This window comes from Teleopsis dalmanni, chromosome 1, assembly GCF_002237135.1.
Source record: "Teleopsis dalmanni isolate 2A chromosome 1, ASM223713v2, whole genome shotgun sequence".
NCBI lineage: Eukaryota > Metazoa > Arthropoda > Insecta > Diptera > Diopsidae > Teleopsis > Teleopsis dalmanni.
Window position 1 is genome coordinate 120,924,108 of NC_051846.1, and position 14,780 is coordinate 120,938,887.

A 14,780-nucleotide genomic window follows, 5' to 3' on the forward strand; every position below is an offset into this window, starting at 1 on the left:
CAATAGTAATTACAAGTAATTATAATGGAAAATTCAGGTAAAACTGTGACGGAGGATGAGGTATCTAATGCGAATGCAATTAAATCGCATAGATCACCAGGCGGTAAAAATGGCCCAGTCGAAAATAAAGGTAATGCCTGCGCCTCAAACGCTAATTTAGCAATTAATTTGCCAGAAACGACGGCAGCGATTCTCAACACAGGGATTTCAGATAGGAGGCTCTCAATAACAGACACAGAGGAGCCTTTTGATAATTTAGAGAGCAAGGTTCAGGCTCTTGTTGGTATTATGAATAGCCAGCGTCATATAAATCAAACAATGAAAGACCTGGTAGCAAGTATATCACAGGAGATTAAAAAAGCTATTGCTAAATATAGAAGCCCAGGCCTGTCAAGGACAACAGTGGACGCGCAGACCCAATGTGGTAACAATGAAGTAAAGAAACGATTAGTAGAGAAGGCTAAAACAGTGAAAAATCAATTGCATCAGATGGCTGCACCTGGTAGTCTGCCAATAGTCAATATTACGAGAAGTGAATCGCAGCCAAAAATAAATGATATACGCAAAACAACGTGGACTAAAGTCACTCGTAACAAGAGCAAAGAAGCACCTGCCAATGTAAGAGAGAAGCCCACACGTCCAGAAGCGATAATTGTACAAAAAAAGGGAGAAGCAAGCTATGCCGACATGCTCAAGATGTTAAAGTCGAACTCTGAACTGGCAGATTTGGGTTCAACCGTAAATAAAATACGAAGAACTGCGAAAGGCGAGCTCATGTTGATTCTTAAGCGCGGACCTGAAGTGGACGCAAACAAGCACAAAGGTAACATCGCAGAAGTGCTTCATGATTTCGCTGATATACATGTAGTAAGCCAACAAACCACCATTGAATGCCGTGACTTAGACGAGACCACAACAGTATCAGACGTTTGTACCGCCATTAGAAGCCAATTCCCTAGTATTGAAAGTATGAAGCCAGAAGCGGTAAAAGTAATTCGCCCCTCACGGTACGGGACACAAAATGCGAGAATCGTTCTTCCCACTCGCGACGCTAAAATTCTAATAAATGCTGGGCGCATTCGGATTGGCTGGGTAGTATGTAGAATTAGAGAGTTCCTACAACCAACTCGATGCTATAAATGTCTAGAATTTGGACACGTTTCAAAATACTGCAAAAATGATACCAATCGAGCAGGAGCGTGCTTTAGGTGTGGTAATACAGGTGATAAAGCCAAATCTTGCGACAAGACACCCAGGTGTCTGCTATGTCCTGCCGATAATAACAATCATGACATGTTAAATAAAATCTGTCCAGTCTATCAAGCCGCTTGTAGGAAATTACATATACATGGTTAAGTGTCTTCAAATCAACTTAAACCACTGTGAAGTTGCGCAAGACCTAATGATGTTAACAGCAAATGATCTAACAGCTGAAGTTCTCTTAATTTCAGAACCGTTTAACGTCCCAGACTGGGATGGTAGGTGGTGCAGAGATCTGAGCGGTAAAGCGGCAATACACATCTATGGCCAAAAAAGCTATGAAATTATTGAGAACAACCAGCATAATGGCTTCGTATACGCAAAAATAGATGGTATACATTTTTACAGCTGCTACGTTTCACCTAACAACACCATAGAGGACTTCAATACTATGCTTGATCACCTCGTAGAGAATGCAAAACACAAAACGCCATTAGTAATAGCAGGGGACTTTAATGCATGGTCAACTTCCTGGGGCAGCAGATGTACAAATAGAAGAGGTTTTGCTCTCTTGGAGGCTTTTGCTTCACTAGATATTTTCCTGCTTAACGATGGCATTAGCTATACTTTTGATAATGGCCGTTTCACATCAACCATTGATCTTACATTTGGAAGTAGAAGTATTTGTAAAAACAGTCTATGGAAAGTGGCAGATGTGTACACAGCTAGTGATCATAAATTGATTATATTTGAAATAACACAAGACCGTATAAGTCGAAAACATGAACTTACAAGGAAAGCACAAGCAATTAAATGGAATACTAGTAAATTAGATAAAGCAATGGTTGACCTTCTTGCTGATGAAATAATTCTAACTGGCAGTTTCGCAAATAGTAAGGCTGCAAGCCTAATGCAATCACTTAAAAACATCTGTGATGCATCAATGCCTCGAAGAAATGAAAGAAAACATCATAGACCTGCACCTTGGTGGAATGAAGAAATTGGAAACCTGCGGACAGAATGTCACAAATTACGCAGAGTTCAACAACGAGCAAGAGGGCATAACAATTTTGAGCAACTTAACTGGCATTATAAGGAAAAGCGGAAAGAGCTCCGTAATTCTATTTTACAAAGCAAAAAGCGGTTGTACAACACCTTGCTAGATGAACTGTCAACTAATCCCTGGGGAAAAGCATACCAAACTATCAAAAAGATAATGAAGGGAACTTCACCATCAGCTCCTACTAATTTTCGTTTCTTAGAAGAGATCGTACGCAACTTGTTCCCACAAGGCTCTGGGATAACACACATACTGACCGATGACGACGTCCAAGTTAATTTAATAACTCCAAGCGAAGTTCTTGAAGCTGCAAAAATCATTAAGGATACGAAAGCACCTGGCGTTGATGGTATCCCAAATGGCGCGCTTAAACAAATCGTATATAGAAGGCCAGAACTGTTTGCGGAAGTATTCTCATTGTGTCTAGTAGAAGGCGTGTTTCCAAAACCGTGGAAAGTACAACGACTAGTCCTTATCCCTAAAAAAGGGAAGCACTTACATGAGCCGTCATCTTACCGACCGTTGTGCATGCTGGATACTACTGGAAAGCTTTTTGAAAAACTTATTGCTACCAGATTGGAACAGTACACGGAAGGACCAAATGGCCTGTCAATATGGCAACATGGTTTCAGGAAAGGCCAGAGTACTATAAATGCTATAGCAAAAGTGCATAATATAGCCCAAAATGCGCTGGATGGAAAAAGATGGAGAGGCGGCAGCAAAGAATACTGTGCTATAATCACGCTGGATATCAAAAATGCTTTCAATTCAGCGGACTGGAACGCAACAATAGAAGCACTAGCAAAACTGGAAATACCGGCATATCTACTTAGAATGATCATAAGCTATTTCAACGACCGCATTCTAATGTATGACACAAACGACGGTGTGAAGACATATTTAGTGTCAGCAGGAGTTCCACAAGGCTCAGTTTTAGGCCCCATTCTCTGGAACGTAATGCATGATGGCGTATTTAATGTAGAAAAACCAGCTGGAGTGCAGTTAATTGGTTAGGCTGATGATATTGCAATTGTAGCGGTTGCAAAAACCATCAACGAGCTTGTAATGAAATGTGATAGCACCATCGTAGTGGTCAAAGTCTGGCTTGAGTCAATGGGCCTGGAATTATCAGAGCACAAAACCGAAGCAGTTCTTCTAAGTAGTAGAAAAAGAATAGAATTTATTGATATACATGTTGGCGAGCTTTCTATCAAATCAAGCTCGGTAATTAATTATCTGGGTGTCAAAATAGATCAAAGGCTTAACTTCAAGGAACATCTGAAGTCTGCTGGTGACAAAGCAATTAGAATCGGTGCAGCAGTTGCAAGATTAATGCCAAACATTGGTGGTCCAAGATATGCAGGTCGAAGACTACTGGCATCAGTGTCGACTTCAGTAATGATGTATGGCGCACCAATATGGTATCCCGCAGCCTTCCGTTTATCATATACAAGATCTTTGGTGTCAGCTCATAGATTAGCATCATTAAGGGTATGCTGCGCGTTTCGTACAATCTCCGAAGTAGCTATAAACGTCCTTGCTGGACGAATACCAATAGACCTACAGGCTAAAGAAGCTGCAGCTCTGAGAGATCTCAAATCACAAGAGTGTCTTAGCCGAAATTACAAAGATGAGGTACGAAGTCAAATATACGTACAGTGGCAACAACGGTGGATTACATCAACAAAAGGAAGATGGACATACAATCTTATTCCATCAATTGCTGCCTGGACCTCAAGGAAATATGGTGAACCTAATTACTATGTTACACAGTTTCTCACAGGGCATGGTTGTTTCCGAGAATATTTCTTCAAATATAAACATGCTGATGACCCCTTTTGTTTGCATTGTGGTAAAGTGGTAGAAAGCGTTGAGCACATACTGACAACTTGTATACGTTTTACACGTGCTAGAGAAGCATTAGAAAGATTAATGGGTAACCATGTTACATGTCATAGAGTCGTACAATACATGTTGTCCTCTAAAGATGCCTGGGAACAAGTTAATCATATAATTACAGCAATCATGCAACAACTGCGACGAGATGAACGACAACACCAAATGAGAGTAAATGATAATTGAGAAATAGAGCGTTAGTGCTCGCCCTGTCCTAGCGAAGTAATACCTAGCTGGTGGTCCCGCGGGACGTTTTCTAAAGGGCAGTGTTATTTATAGGGGTTAAGGTTTAGTCCGTAGGCGTACTGTGTCGCAAGTTTGGCATATGCAAGAGCATCGTACCTGCGTAAACTTGAGAAAGAGTGGTAGCGAACAGTATGAATCGGGCATGCTTTTACAGCATCTTTAGAAGATTCCACCTCTAATGGAAAAAAAAAAAAAAAAAAAAAAAGGACAAATTCCTAAACAAAAACTGTGATATTGCGCTTTGTCTTTTATTTGTCTTGATACAAAGTAAGACAAAACTTAATTTGACAAATATGTAAAATAAATCCACATAACAGGTGCACTTCGGTTTATTTAATGCATAAAGCGGTTTATGATGCTCTGCACAGTGGAGCGGCACAAATTAATAAGTTCCGCACTTTATCGCTGAGGTTGACCGTCCTTAAAATGGGTTAGCACCAATTTACTGTGCTTAATTGTAGTGCGTTTTCCTATTTTTTAAGAAATTACTTATTTATCGTTGCACGTCCAGAATTACACAAAAAATGTATTACATTTGGTTGGAAATACTTTAAAAATATTACGGTTAAAAAAAGTCCCGTTGCACAGCTTGACGTACTGGGGACTACAGTATTTTATTCACAAAAAAATCGCTCCCACAAAAGTTTTATAGCATTGACAAACGGGAGCTAAATTATCATTAAGGGGATAAATTATAATTTATTTGCTCATATAGCAGTTTTAAATGAACATTTATGGTCTTTAAATGACCGAATTTAACCCAATTTATTCATCATTTAGGTTTTTAGAAATGGTAATGCTGCATATGCAAGCGAAACGAAATAAAAAATGGAACGAATTTCAAGCTATTTGGTTGTCAAAATGAAAACAAAACATATAAGGAAACATTAGTAAATGTAAATACTCGATATATTTTTTTATATATTATATTTTTTTTATATATTTTATATTTAATTAAAACAAGTTTCATTAATTTTTCTTGCTTATCCGTTTTGAATTTAAAATTCTTTCATTTGCTTATTCAACAACAAAAAATATATGATACAGTAACTTCTTAGTGATAATTTATAACGTCTGTCAGGGTATTTTTAAAATGATCATTTAAGGCTGCTCAATGATAATTTAGTGCGCTCGTCTGTCAGTGCTATTAAGTTAATCGACCAATCTATAGGTATAAATCTACAAATGAAAACTTGAAACTTCCTCCTTCAATTAAGCTAATTTGCAAAAAAAAATTGTATTTTTGCTTTTAAAGTTATAATTAATTTTGTAATGTAACTTCGTTTTAAAAAAATTTTATTTTCCATGTTCTGAAGAAAATTGAATTCTACAAAACTTTGCATTATATGAAAGGTAATTTTATCCTCTTTCAAATGAGCTATAAAAGAAAAAAATGATCTCTGTAGTTGAAAAGTTATTAATAAATTAGTGATCCCACCTTTTAGGGCTGATTTTTATTTTTCATATTTCATTCAAATTATATCAATTACACATAAATAAAATTAATGGATGGAAATAGTAAATTAATTCAATTTTCTACTTAAAGTTGATCTTTACCGCATTAATTTTAATAAAATAATACATTTTTTCTTAATTACAGTATATTACATTTTTCATGCTGCGAATAGTGTTCCAATCCCATCTTGGACTTATCGTCGACGCTATCTCTTCGCGCACATTATTATTATTGGTTTTAGTTTGTTGAGTTCATTTTAAAGATATTGTTACGAAAATGGAAAGAATATATAAGAAAAATTTACGAAATGAGAAAACGAAAGTTAAGTTTAAGAGAGTTAAATTGCAAAAAGGATTGAACAAAACCAGAACTGACTTTCAAATTCGAAAAATAACATTAAGAAAGCAAGTGAACGAGTTATGGTACGTAGACGGAGAGAGGCGAATTAATTTCAAAAGTGTTGTTGCAGGACTTAGGAATCGCAGCCAGCATTATCGCATTGATGCGTTGCGAAATATTCGAGAAGCAATTATAAATGATCCGTTTGAAATTCAGAAACAACTACATATCATAATAAGGTCTGTTTCTGCAATTTCTCTTGACATTGATAAACAAACTAGGCGAGAGTCTTTTAAAACATTAAGTGTCTTGTTGAATTCTTTTTCACTGGAAGCAATGGAACCATTTTTTCACATAATGTCATCATATTTGTGTTGTGGGATGTCACATATACAGCCAAACATACGAGAAGATTCATTGATAATGCTCGATGTGATTTTAGAGCATGTTCCTAAATTGGTTATAGTGAACCTCGAAAAAATAATGCAGAATTTTCTTGAAATGATTTCAATCGTTTGTAGAGATGATGGCCCTGAACGAACTTTAAGCACGCATATGGGTCAGAAGCAAAACACAATAAAATGGCGATATAACGTTTTGCAAAGATTATTGAAAATGCTTAAGACTTCAGTTAAACAATTTAGGAAAGAAAATTTGACTCTCAAAGGTTTGATGCCCACCAAAATTGTATCATATAATAGGAACAAGCAGCAATGTTACTCTATGTTACGTGTTCATAACACAAAACATGCTTGTGATGTTTCCTCAATATTAATGCTTTCCAATAACTATTCACCTATTACAATTCCTGAACATGATATTATATACCATAAATACGTCGGAAATTTTATGCCGTTGCTTTTAGATACCTGGTCAGAAGTACGTTCAATTGAAACAACATCAAAAGTTATACTATCGCATGACGCTGCGTTAACATTGAAAACTGTTTTGGAAATAATTGAAAATCTTTGGACTTCAATTCAAATTTATGAAAACAACTTAGAAAACACTAATTTAAGTAATTGGTTTGTTCAAGAGTATGCAGAACTTTTTACTTTTACTTTCCTGCAGTCCACATTTCCTTTTTGTGAAATTGTAATATCAGGTATGTGTTATTAGTTATGTTTATACATAAAATTATAAAAATTTATTTCAGAACCGAACTCAAAAAAAAAGCATAGAAACTCGAGCGAAACAGTAGAGCAGTTTTGCTTACAACAAAATTTGTGCATTGCTCATCTTTTGTGCCTATTTTATATGGGAAATACTAGTAAACAAGTAGATAAATTTGATATATGTCTAAAATATATAATCTTAGTCGTCAGTAATTTGGATAACCTTTCCCACGAAAAGTCTATATCCATCAAAAACGTGTTACGAGCATATTTGTTTCAAAATGGTCGTAAACTTCTGGAAAGTAATGAGTACCAACTGCGAAAATTATTAAATGTAACTATTGAAGCATTTATTAACAATAAGTTTTCCGATAAGGATGGCTCGCTAGAATATATTCTAACTTTATTTGGTAACATTGTGAGCACAGCTGAATTATTTAGATCATATGCTTCAGAGAGTTTTGAAAATTTGTTGGAATACTTACCACAACATTTATTGAAGGAAAATATAAACGAAACTGGATTAAAAACGATGACAATATTAGGAAAACAGAAAAATACGACCTTCATTAAATCTTTGACAAAACTTTTAATTCCTGTGATTAAAAATATTCAACACATTAAAGTAGTAGACGCCGTAAATGCATTTGATGGCAAACAACAAATTATGAACTTATTTTATTGGGTTGAAAAATCTGAACTGCTACAGGAGTCAAATAAACTGATTTACACAATTGAGGAACACATTACAGATAAGCGCATTGTAAACTACTTTAAATATATTTTAAGATTAAATTAAAGAATGAAATAAAAGGTTTATCAAATTCATATTTTTTTTTATTAGATTTAAAACGATCTAAAATGTATGATTTACTTTCCATTTTTATATGAATTTAATCATTTATAACTTTGTATTTTTCAACGGCTTCTTTTTTAGTTCTACGAATTTGTTCGGTAAATTTCTGAAATAAAGTGTATGAATATATTCATTTGGTAAACTATTAATTTTGTACTTTTACCTTACGGTTTTGTTCCTTGATTATTTGTTTATTGCGGGTAACATTTTTGCTTCCGTTTCTTTTCAATTTTGTACTTGTTGAATGGACCTGTGATTTTACATCAAACAACTTCAATTTATTGTCGATCTTTTCTTGCAATGAGGGTATATTAACATTGACAATATCATTTGGATCCAATGTAATAAGTTGAGCTGGTATTTTATCTAATATAGAATGCACTTCATGTTCCCTAAGTTGTGATTTTGTCTGGAATGGATTATCCTCAACAGCATCAAAGTTGGGTTCGCCTGATCCGGGAGTTAATAAAGATTGAAATCCCTTTTCTGTAGCAATTCCCAATATATCCTCATATGGACAAAATCGCATGCTGTGTACATAGCCACCACAGCGCACCCGTAGATAGGGAGTGTTTGAATTTTCGGAAAGTATTAGATGTTTGTATATTTCACATGAATTTCTCTAAAGAATTTTTTATTTATAAGAATATATATTACCACCATTTTTACATACCATTGAAAAGGCTAGTACATCTTTTTGGGAAACTTCGACTTGTTTTGCTGGCAAATGCAGATTATAAGTAACTAATGGATATTTTAAAATCCGAATATCCCAAACTTTAACTTTGCGGTCTAATCCTGCTGTTACAATGTTTTTGCCTTTAAAATCTACTGTTAGGGCCGTCATAGGTGTTGGATGACATAATAGTTTTATTAGGGGTTTACGAACCTTTGGTGACCACATTGAAACGACACCTTTACCATCTCCAATGCATAATACTCCATTCGATGGGTTGTTGCGCATTAAATGTATTTCCCCAAGATAAGTGTTGTAATTGCCTACTAATTCGCCTATGGACACGTCTAACCATGAGAGATAACCATCACGATTGGCAGTAGCTAGTAAAAAGTGGTAAGGTAAAAATTCCATACGATTAACACGGTATAAACGTTTAACGCAATGTATTTCAGTGCCTTGATTATCATATATATAAACCCAATCCTTTTGAGCACATGCAAACAATGTATGTACATGTAGCCATGAAACATCTACTATTTCCTCCATGACATTAATTTCACAGTTTAATTTTTTAGTTATCCAATCAAAAGTAGCAACATGTCCACGACGACCACCTAGCAATAAATGACGACCATTATTTGTGTAGCGCAATACATATGGTCCAAAATCTAGGTTTAGTCGAAAGTACTTAGCAGCTGACTGAATGTCTACCTGTATTATAATAAATAAGTTATGTAAATTGAAGTGTTATTTATCTAAATAAATACATTTCTCGCTATTTCACGTTGTTTATATTCAGCAGTTATTTCCCCATTATCAGCCTTGATAAATCCTTGTTCTTCGCACAGCAATACATCTGTGCGTGAAGTTTGCTCAGCGGTATACTCTAAATTTATTTCCTTTTGCTTCAGTTTTTCCTTAAAGAATTTAGTTTCAACGCCAGTGGGATCAACTGGTAAACCTCTTAAATATTTTTCCTAAAGTGGTTTTGAAATTTTACTACTTTTTATTTTTTAATTGTTTACGAAGATATTTGGGATTTCTTACACTGTCGTTAAATATTTCATCACTGATAATTTTTTTCTTTGGTTTATATTTTCGCTTTACAGAATCCTTGGCAAATATTGAATCACAGAGTTTGCCACATTTTCTATCATCTCTATTATCAAGTGGTTGTGACATTCTAAATGCTTTTAGTTAAACAAAAACGCACGTCTTATCAACGGCAAAACGTGCACAACGATCATAAATAAATCCAATGAACGTTGATTGTTTGCACTAGTGTTACCAGAAGTACAGTTTTAATCATATAATATGTGTAAGCGGTTAGTGCCAAGTTACCAACCAAAGAAGATAAAGAAATGAAACAGAGAAAATAGCTAGTGCCAAGTTAGCAACGTTGCTGGAAAATGCAGGGCTGTATTTTCAAAAAAATTTTAAAAAATGATATTTTCGTTAATATAAGGAATTCAACTAAAACAAAAGGCATTATTCTTATAGAGTTTTGAAAGATCTTTCGATTGGCATTTACCAATTTGAGATACGATGCGTATTTTTCAAATTATAGGGAAAATAAAAATTGACCAAAATCGACTTTTTTATGAAAAAAATTTATTTTAAGAAAAATCTAGAACAGGTACAATGTTGCACGGAAATACATCTAATAGAGAATTAATCAGGCTATCATTAGCAAAAAAAATCATAAAAATCGAGAAGACCAATTTTGAGAAATTTGATGTCAAAGTCAAATTTTCAAACTCGTCAAATTTCAAGCTTTTTAAAAAATGTAAAACGCAAAAGTATAAAAAAAACTTTCACAAAACCGGATAAATAAGAATCATTTCAATATCTCAACTAAAACATCAAAATATTATTAAAATAAGTATAAATTTTCCACATGTTCCGATATAAGTGCATTTTATTTAAATTTCGAAGGAGGTACAACCTGCACACTTAAAGTTCCTAAAACTAAATTGATCACTCTTTCAAACAAAACTAATTTCACAAAAATCGAGTAGAACGTTTTTTAATTATATATGTTTAAAAAAGTGGATTTTTTACGAAAAAAATGTATGTTAACTAACACCATTCTAATAACATATTAAGGTGAAAACCTGTACAAGGCTAAAAATTCACCACCACTGTAAAGTTTATTAAAGAACTCTGTTAAAAGTATCTATAGGCGATTGTATTCTGTGGCAAGGGAATGATAATAAAATTTAATTTATATAATAATAATATTTTAAATTCAATATTTAGGTCGTGTGCGAGTTAGGCTAAGTTGCGTTCTAAATGAGGGAAATTCTAAGTTGTGTTGATAATGTAGTAATGTGTCGATACTTAGCATATTTTCGAGGTGGCTAAGTCGAGACTAAATCGCCAGGGTTGCCATTTTAGTATTTTCATAAGATAATATTTTCATAATTGAATTCAAATAAATATAATATGGCGTTTACATTGGCCGAAAATGGCTCATTTTGGTCAATAATCGAAAATGAGTATCGAATGGCTCATTCTTGCATATAAAATTTCAAGCACAAAATGAGCAATTTTCTCACATTCTGTATGAATGACGTTCGAATGCATTCCACATATGTTCCAAATGCAAAGGAATCTATTGAACATACCCTAAATGAAAGCTCTTCATGGCATTTTGACAGTTTGAAAAAGCTGCTTTGACATATTTACAAAAAAAGATAAACAAATGTTTAGTGGTGCATTTTCTTTAAAACGATGCACCAATTTTTGGAACTTCTACTTCCCAAAAATAAATAAATCGAATCTAGAAACAAGTTTTCAGTTTATATTGTAAGGTTTGAAGGTATATTTAACCTTCCTGTAACATTTTTTTGGCACAGACCAAAAATTAAATCAACATGCAAGTTGAAAAATCAGCTGTTTGAAATGAGAAAAATGAAATACAACGAATGTAAACACTTTCAAATGACTCATCCAAAATGAGCCATTTTCGGCCAATGTAAACGCCGTATAAGAATATAGAAAATGACAATAAAAAATAATTTTATTAAAATGTCTTGTGTTATTTGTATTGAAAAAATTAATAATCGCTATTAGGAAACTTTTAACCGAAAAATAATCACTTTTAGCATATATTTTTCATTATTTAATGAACATTTGCAATAAATTCTGTAAATATTTGTATTTTCTAAAATTTTAATTACTTTTATTTAATATTATAAACATTTCTTTGATAAAATTTTATTATAGTGGCTTATTCCAAAAAACAAAGTCAATTTCTTTTCAATGACTTGGCAATATTGTTTTGGTAATTTTTGACATTTGAAGAATTTGTTTGTGTTCAACATTGTTTGTAAACAATTTGTATATTGAAAAGGTAAAACATCTTGATCCGCTTTGGCAGCCAAAGTTAAAAAGTGCACAGAAATGTGAACCTGCCTTTAGTTGGGTAGTTCATATTCACTGAGCTACCGATAAATGATGTATTACAAAAAGCTGAACATGAAAAAGAAGTTTTTTACTTTGTCAAAGAAGTCAATCTTGGAAGTTTTGCAAATGAAGAACAGACTACTTTACATTATGCTGTTAGTGGTGGTCACTTTGATTGTGTACGTCCTTACTATCATTTAATGCAAATAGCAAACTAATTGATAGAAATGATCAAACATGTTAGGATGTTACTGACAATAATGATATTCGTATGCTGTTGTTTTCATAACAAATATAATTTTTGACTTGCCTTTTAATTCAGATCTTGTAAGGATTGTAAATACGGTTTTAAAAATTAATAAATAAAATAAAATTTGATTTATTCAACACAATTATTTTCTGAATTTTTTATATATAAACATGGCTAAATATAAATTTACTTTGTGACAATAACTCTAAATAATAGTGGCCTAAATAACTTCAAAATAAGGGTATCATTAGCACTGGTGGCATGTAAAATATTGAATTTTTGCCTTAACGATATTATTTGTTTCAAAAATATTGGTACTACTCTTTGCACTAGATGCTTTTAATAATTTGTTTGTAAACTACATTGAATATTTTTTTGGTCTACAGCATGTCTTGAGTCGAGAATCACTGCTCTAATTTATGTAATGTCTGCAAACATTTTGTTGTTAAAGCCGAGATAAGTGCTTTGGTTTATTGAATCCTACTTGATCTCGTTTTCTTACGAACGATGAAACTTTCTCTAAAGTTTTTAGTGGCAATGGTTAGTTGATGCTGAGTAAGTCCGAGACAAAGTCAACAATCCCCTAGATTTTTATTGTACTGCGGCATGTTACGAAATTTTTTATTTAGAAAACGGAACTCAAGAGGTTTTAAAAAAAAATTAAGACAAAACATTTTTTATATAAATTAAAATCATCTACAACTGTAATAAAATATATAGTAATAAGACCAAAATTATAATAACAAAAAAAAAAATAATTATGCGTTTCTCACAAAAAATTAGCAAATACAAAAAACATAAATGTTATATTTAGTTTTTAACTTTTAATTGTGAAGATCCAAGAAATAATTCAATTACAAATCAATAATCATTTTATAATATTCGGTGTATAAATATATAAAAGTCTTAAAATTTACTATCATAATTTCTTAATACCATAGACATGAATCCTCTGAATTCATCTGCATAACTTTAGCGATAGTCATTTCATAATCTTCTTGAGTAACATGCACACCACGCCCATGCAATGCGTACATACCAGCTTCTATACAAACGCCTTTAACTTCTGCACCAGAAGTTCCTGATATAAGCTCACTTTTTCTACGCAAATTAATGCAGCGGTCAAGTTTATTTCACACATATGAATTTTGAGAATATCTAAACAAGTTTTTTCATTTGGTGAGAGAATTTCACTTTTTTATGATCGATTTATCCTTTTTCAAAACAGCTCTAAATATTTCGGAAGAATATCCATTTTGGCATAAAAGCTCGCGCTAAATAATCAAACTGATAATTTATGTTATTTACCGAAATTATTTCATAATTACCTTTGGATATTCTTCTAGGAATCTCTTTATCAATATGTTAAGACAAATATTTAATTAAATTAATTCGAAAAATTGCATAAATAAAAATACTTCATCAATTTGCTTCGCTATTGCAAAATATGTAAACAAAATTCTGAAATCAAAACATATTCACAGCTGATATAAGCTGTCAAAATGTAACTCGCACACTTTTTTGGGCTAAGTGGCTAAATGTGTGCAGTGAAACAAATCCCAAAAAACTTCCCATTTGGTTTAGCATCAACTTAGCCTAACTCGCACACGTCCTTAAATTAAATTCAAAAATATATTGCATATAAAAAAGAAAGATTTTCGTCTGTAAACTGCTAACATATACCGCCATATCGAACATTTTTCAATATATATTAGAAACAAAAATAAAAAGTAGTACAATGTTGCACGGTATTTTTTTAAATTGTTTATATTTTTCTAATATGAATTGATGTAAGAATTATCAAAATCGAGTAGCAAACAATAAAGATATTAACAAAAACAACTTTTGCAGCATATTCACGAATGCATTGAACTCTGTTACAGGCATTTGTTGTTGGTTATATTCTGTGTTAGGGGACACTATGAAAATTGAAATAATTATAAATTTTACGGAATGGTACACTGTTGCACGGTATTTTTTTAAAAAATAGACATATTCTAGAATATTTTGGTATATAAATCTTTAAAAATGAGTAGACAGATTTTCTAAAATTATCAAAAATATATTGCATATAAAAAAGAAAGATTTACGTCTGTAAACTGCTAACATAACATACATATACCGCCATATCATATCTTATGTTCTTATGTATACTAAATACAAACAACGCATTTGCCTAATTTGAACATTGATATAGTTTGCGTTTATCTTTTGTACAGTAAAGTTGTGCGCAGGAAGCATAAATCTTAATAATGGTAAGTATAAATCAATAAAA

At 32.8% G+C, this 14,780-nt stretch overlaps 2 protein-coding genes across 2 annotated transcripts; one reads left to right on the plus strand and one right to left on the minus strand.

The window, feature by feature from the left end:
- Positions 1-6,002: 6,002 nt before the first annotated feature.
- LOC119668167 (testis-expressed protein 10) lies at positions 6,003-8,140 on the plus strand. The gene is made up of 2 exons (XM_038077602.1): positions 6,003-7,302; positions 7,354-8,140. Exons 1-2 carry the CDS (start codon positions 6,135-6,137, stop codon positions 8,109-8,111), a joined length of 1,926 nt encoding a protein of 641 aa, XP_037933530.1. The 5' UTR covers positions 6,003-6,134; the 3' UTR covers positions 8,112-8,140.
- LOC119668168 (WD repeat-containing protein 46) lies at positions 8,121-10,176 on the minus strand. Its single transcript, XM_038077603.1, has 5 exons — positions 9,895-10,176; positions 9,615-9,824; positions 8,842-9,558; positions 8,332-8,790; positions 8,121-8,274 (listed from the first exon to the last, which is right to left on the minus strand). The coding sequence occupies exons 1-5, from the start codon at positions 10,027-10,029 to the stop codon at positions 8,206-8,208; spliced, it is 1,590 nt and encodes a 529-aa protein (XP_037933531.1). The 5' UTR covers positions 10,030-10,176; the 3' UTR covers positions 8,121-8,205.
- Between the last annotated feature and the right edge of the window lie 4,604 nt (positions 10,177-14,780).

What these genes read in the sequence shown, in the direction of transcription:
- LOC119668167 (XM_038077602.1), top strand. Translation starts at nt 6,135, where the DNA reads ATGGAAAGAATATATAAGAAAAATTTACGAAATGAGAAAACGAAAGTT. An exon ending in TTGTGAAATTGTAATATCAG is followed by an intron (nt 7,303 to 7,353) that starts GTATGTGTTATT and finishes AATTTATTTCAG; the next exon opens with AACCGAACTCAAAAAAAAAG.
- LOC119668168 (XM_038077603.1), bottom strand. Translation starts at nt 10,029, where the DNA reads ATGTCACAACCACTTGATAATAGAGATGATAGAAAATGTGGCAAACTC. An exon ending in ATGTACTAGCCTTTTCAATG is followed by an intron (nt 8,791 to 8,841) that starts GTATGTAAAAAT and finishes AAAATTCTTTAG; the next exon opens with AGAAATTCATGTGAAATATA. An exon ending in TCAAGGAACAAAACCGTAAG is followed by an intron (nt 8,275 to 8,331) that starts GTAAAAGTACAA and finishes ACTTTATTTCAG; the next exon opens with AAATTTACCGAACAAATTCG.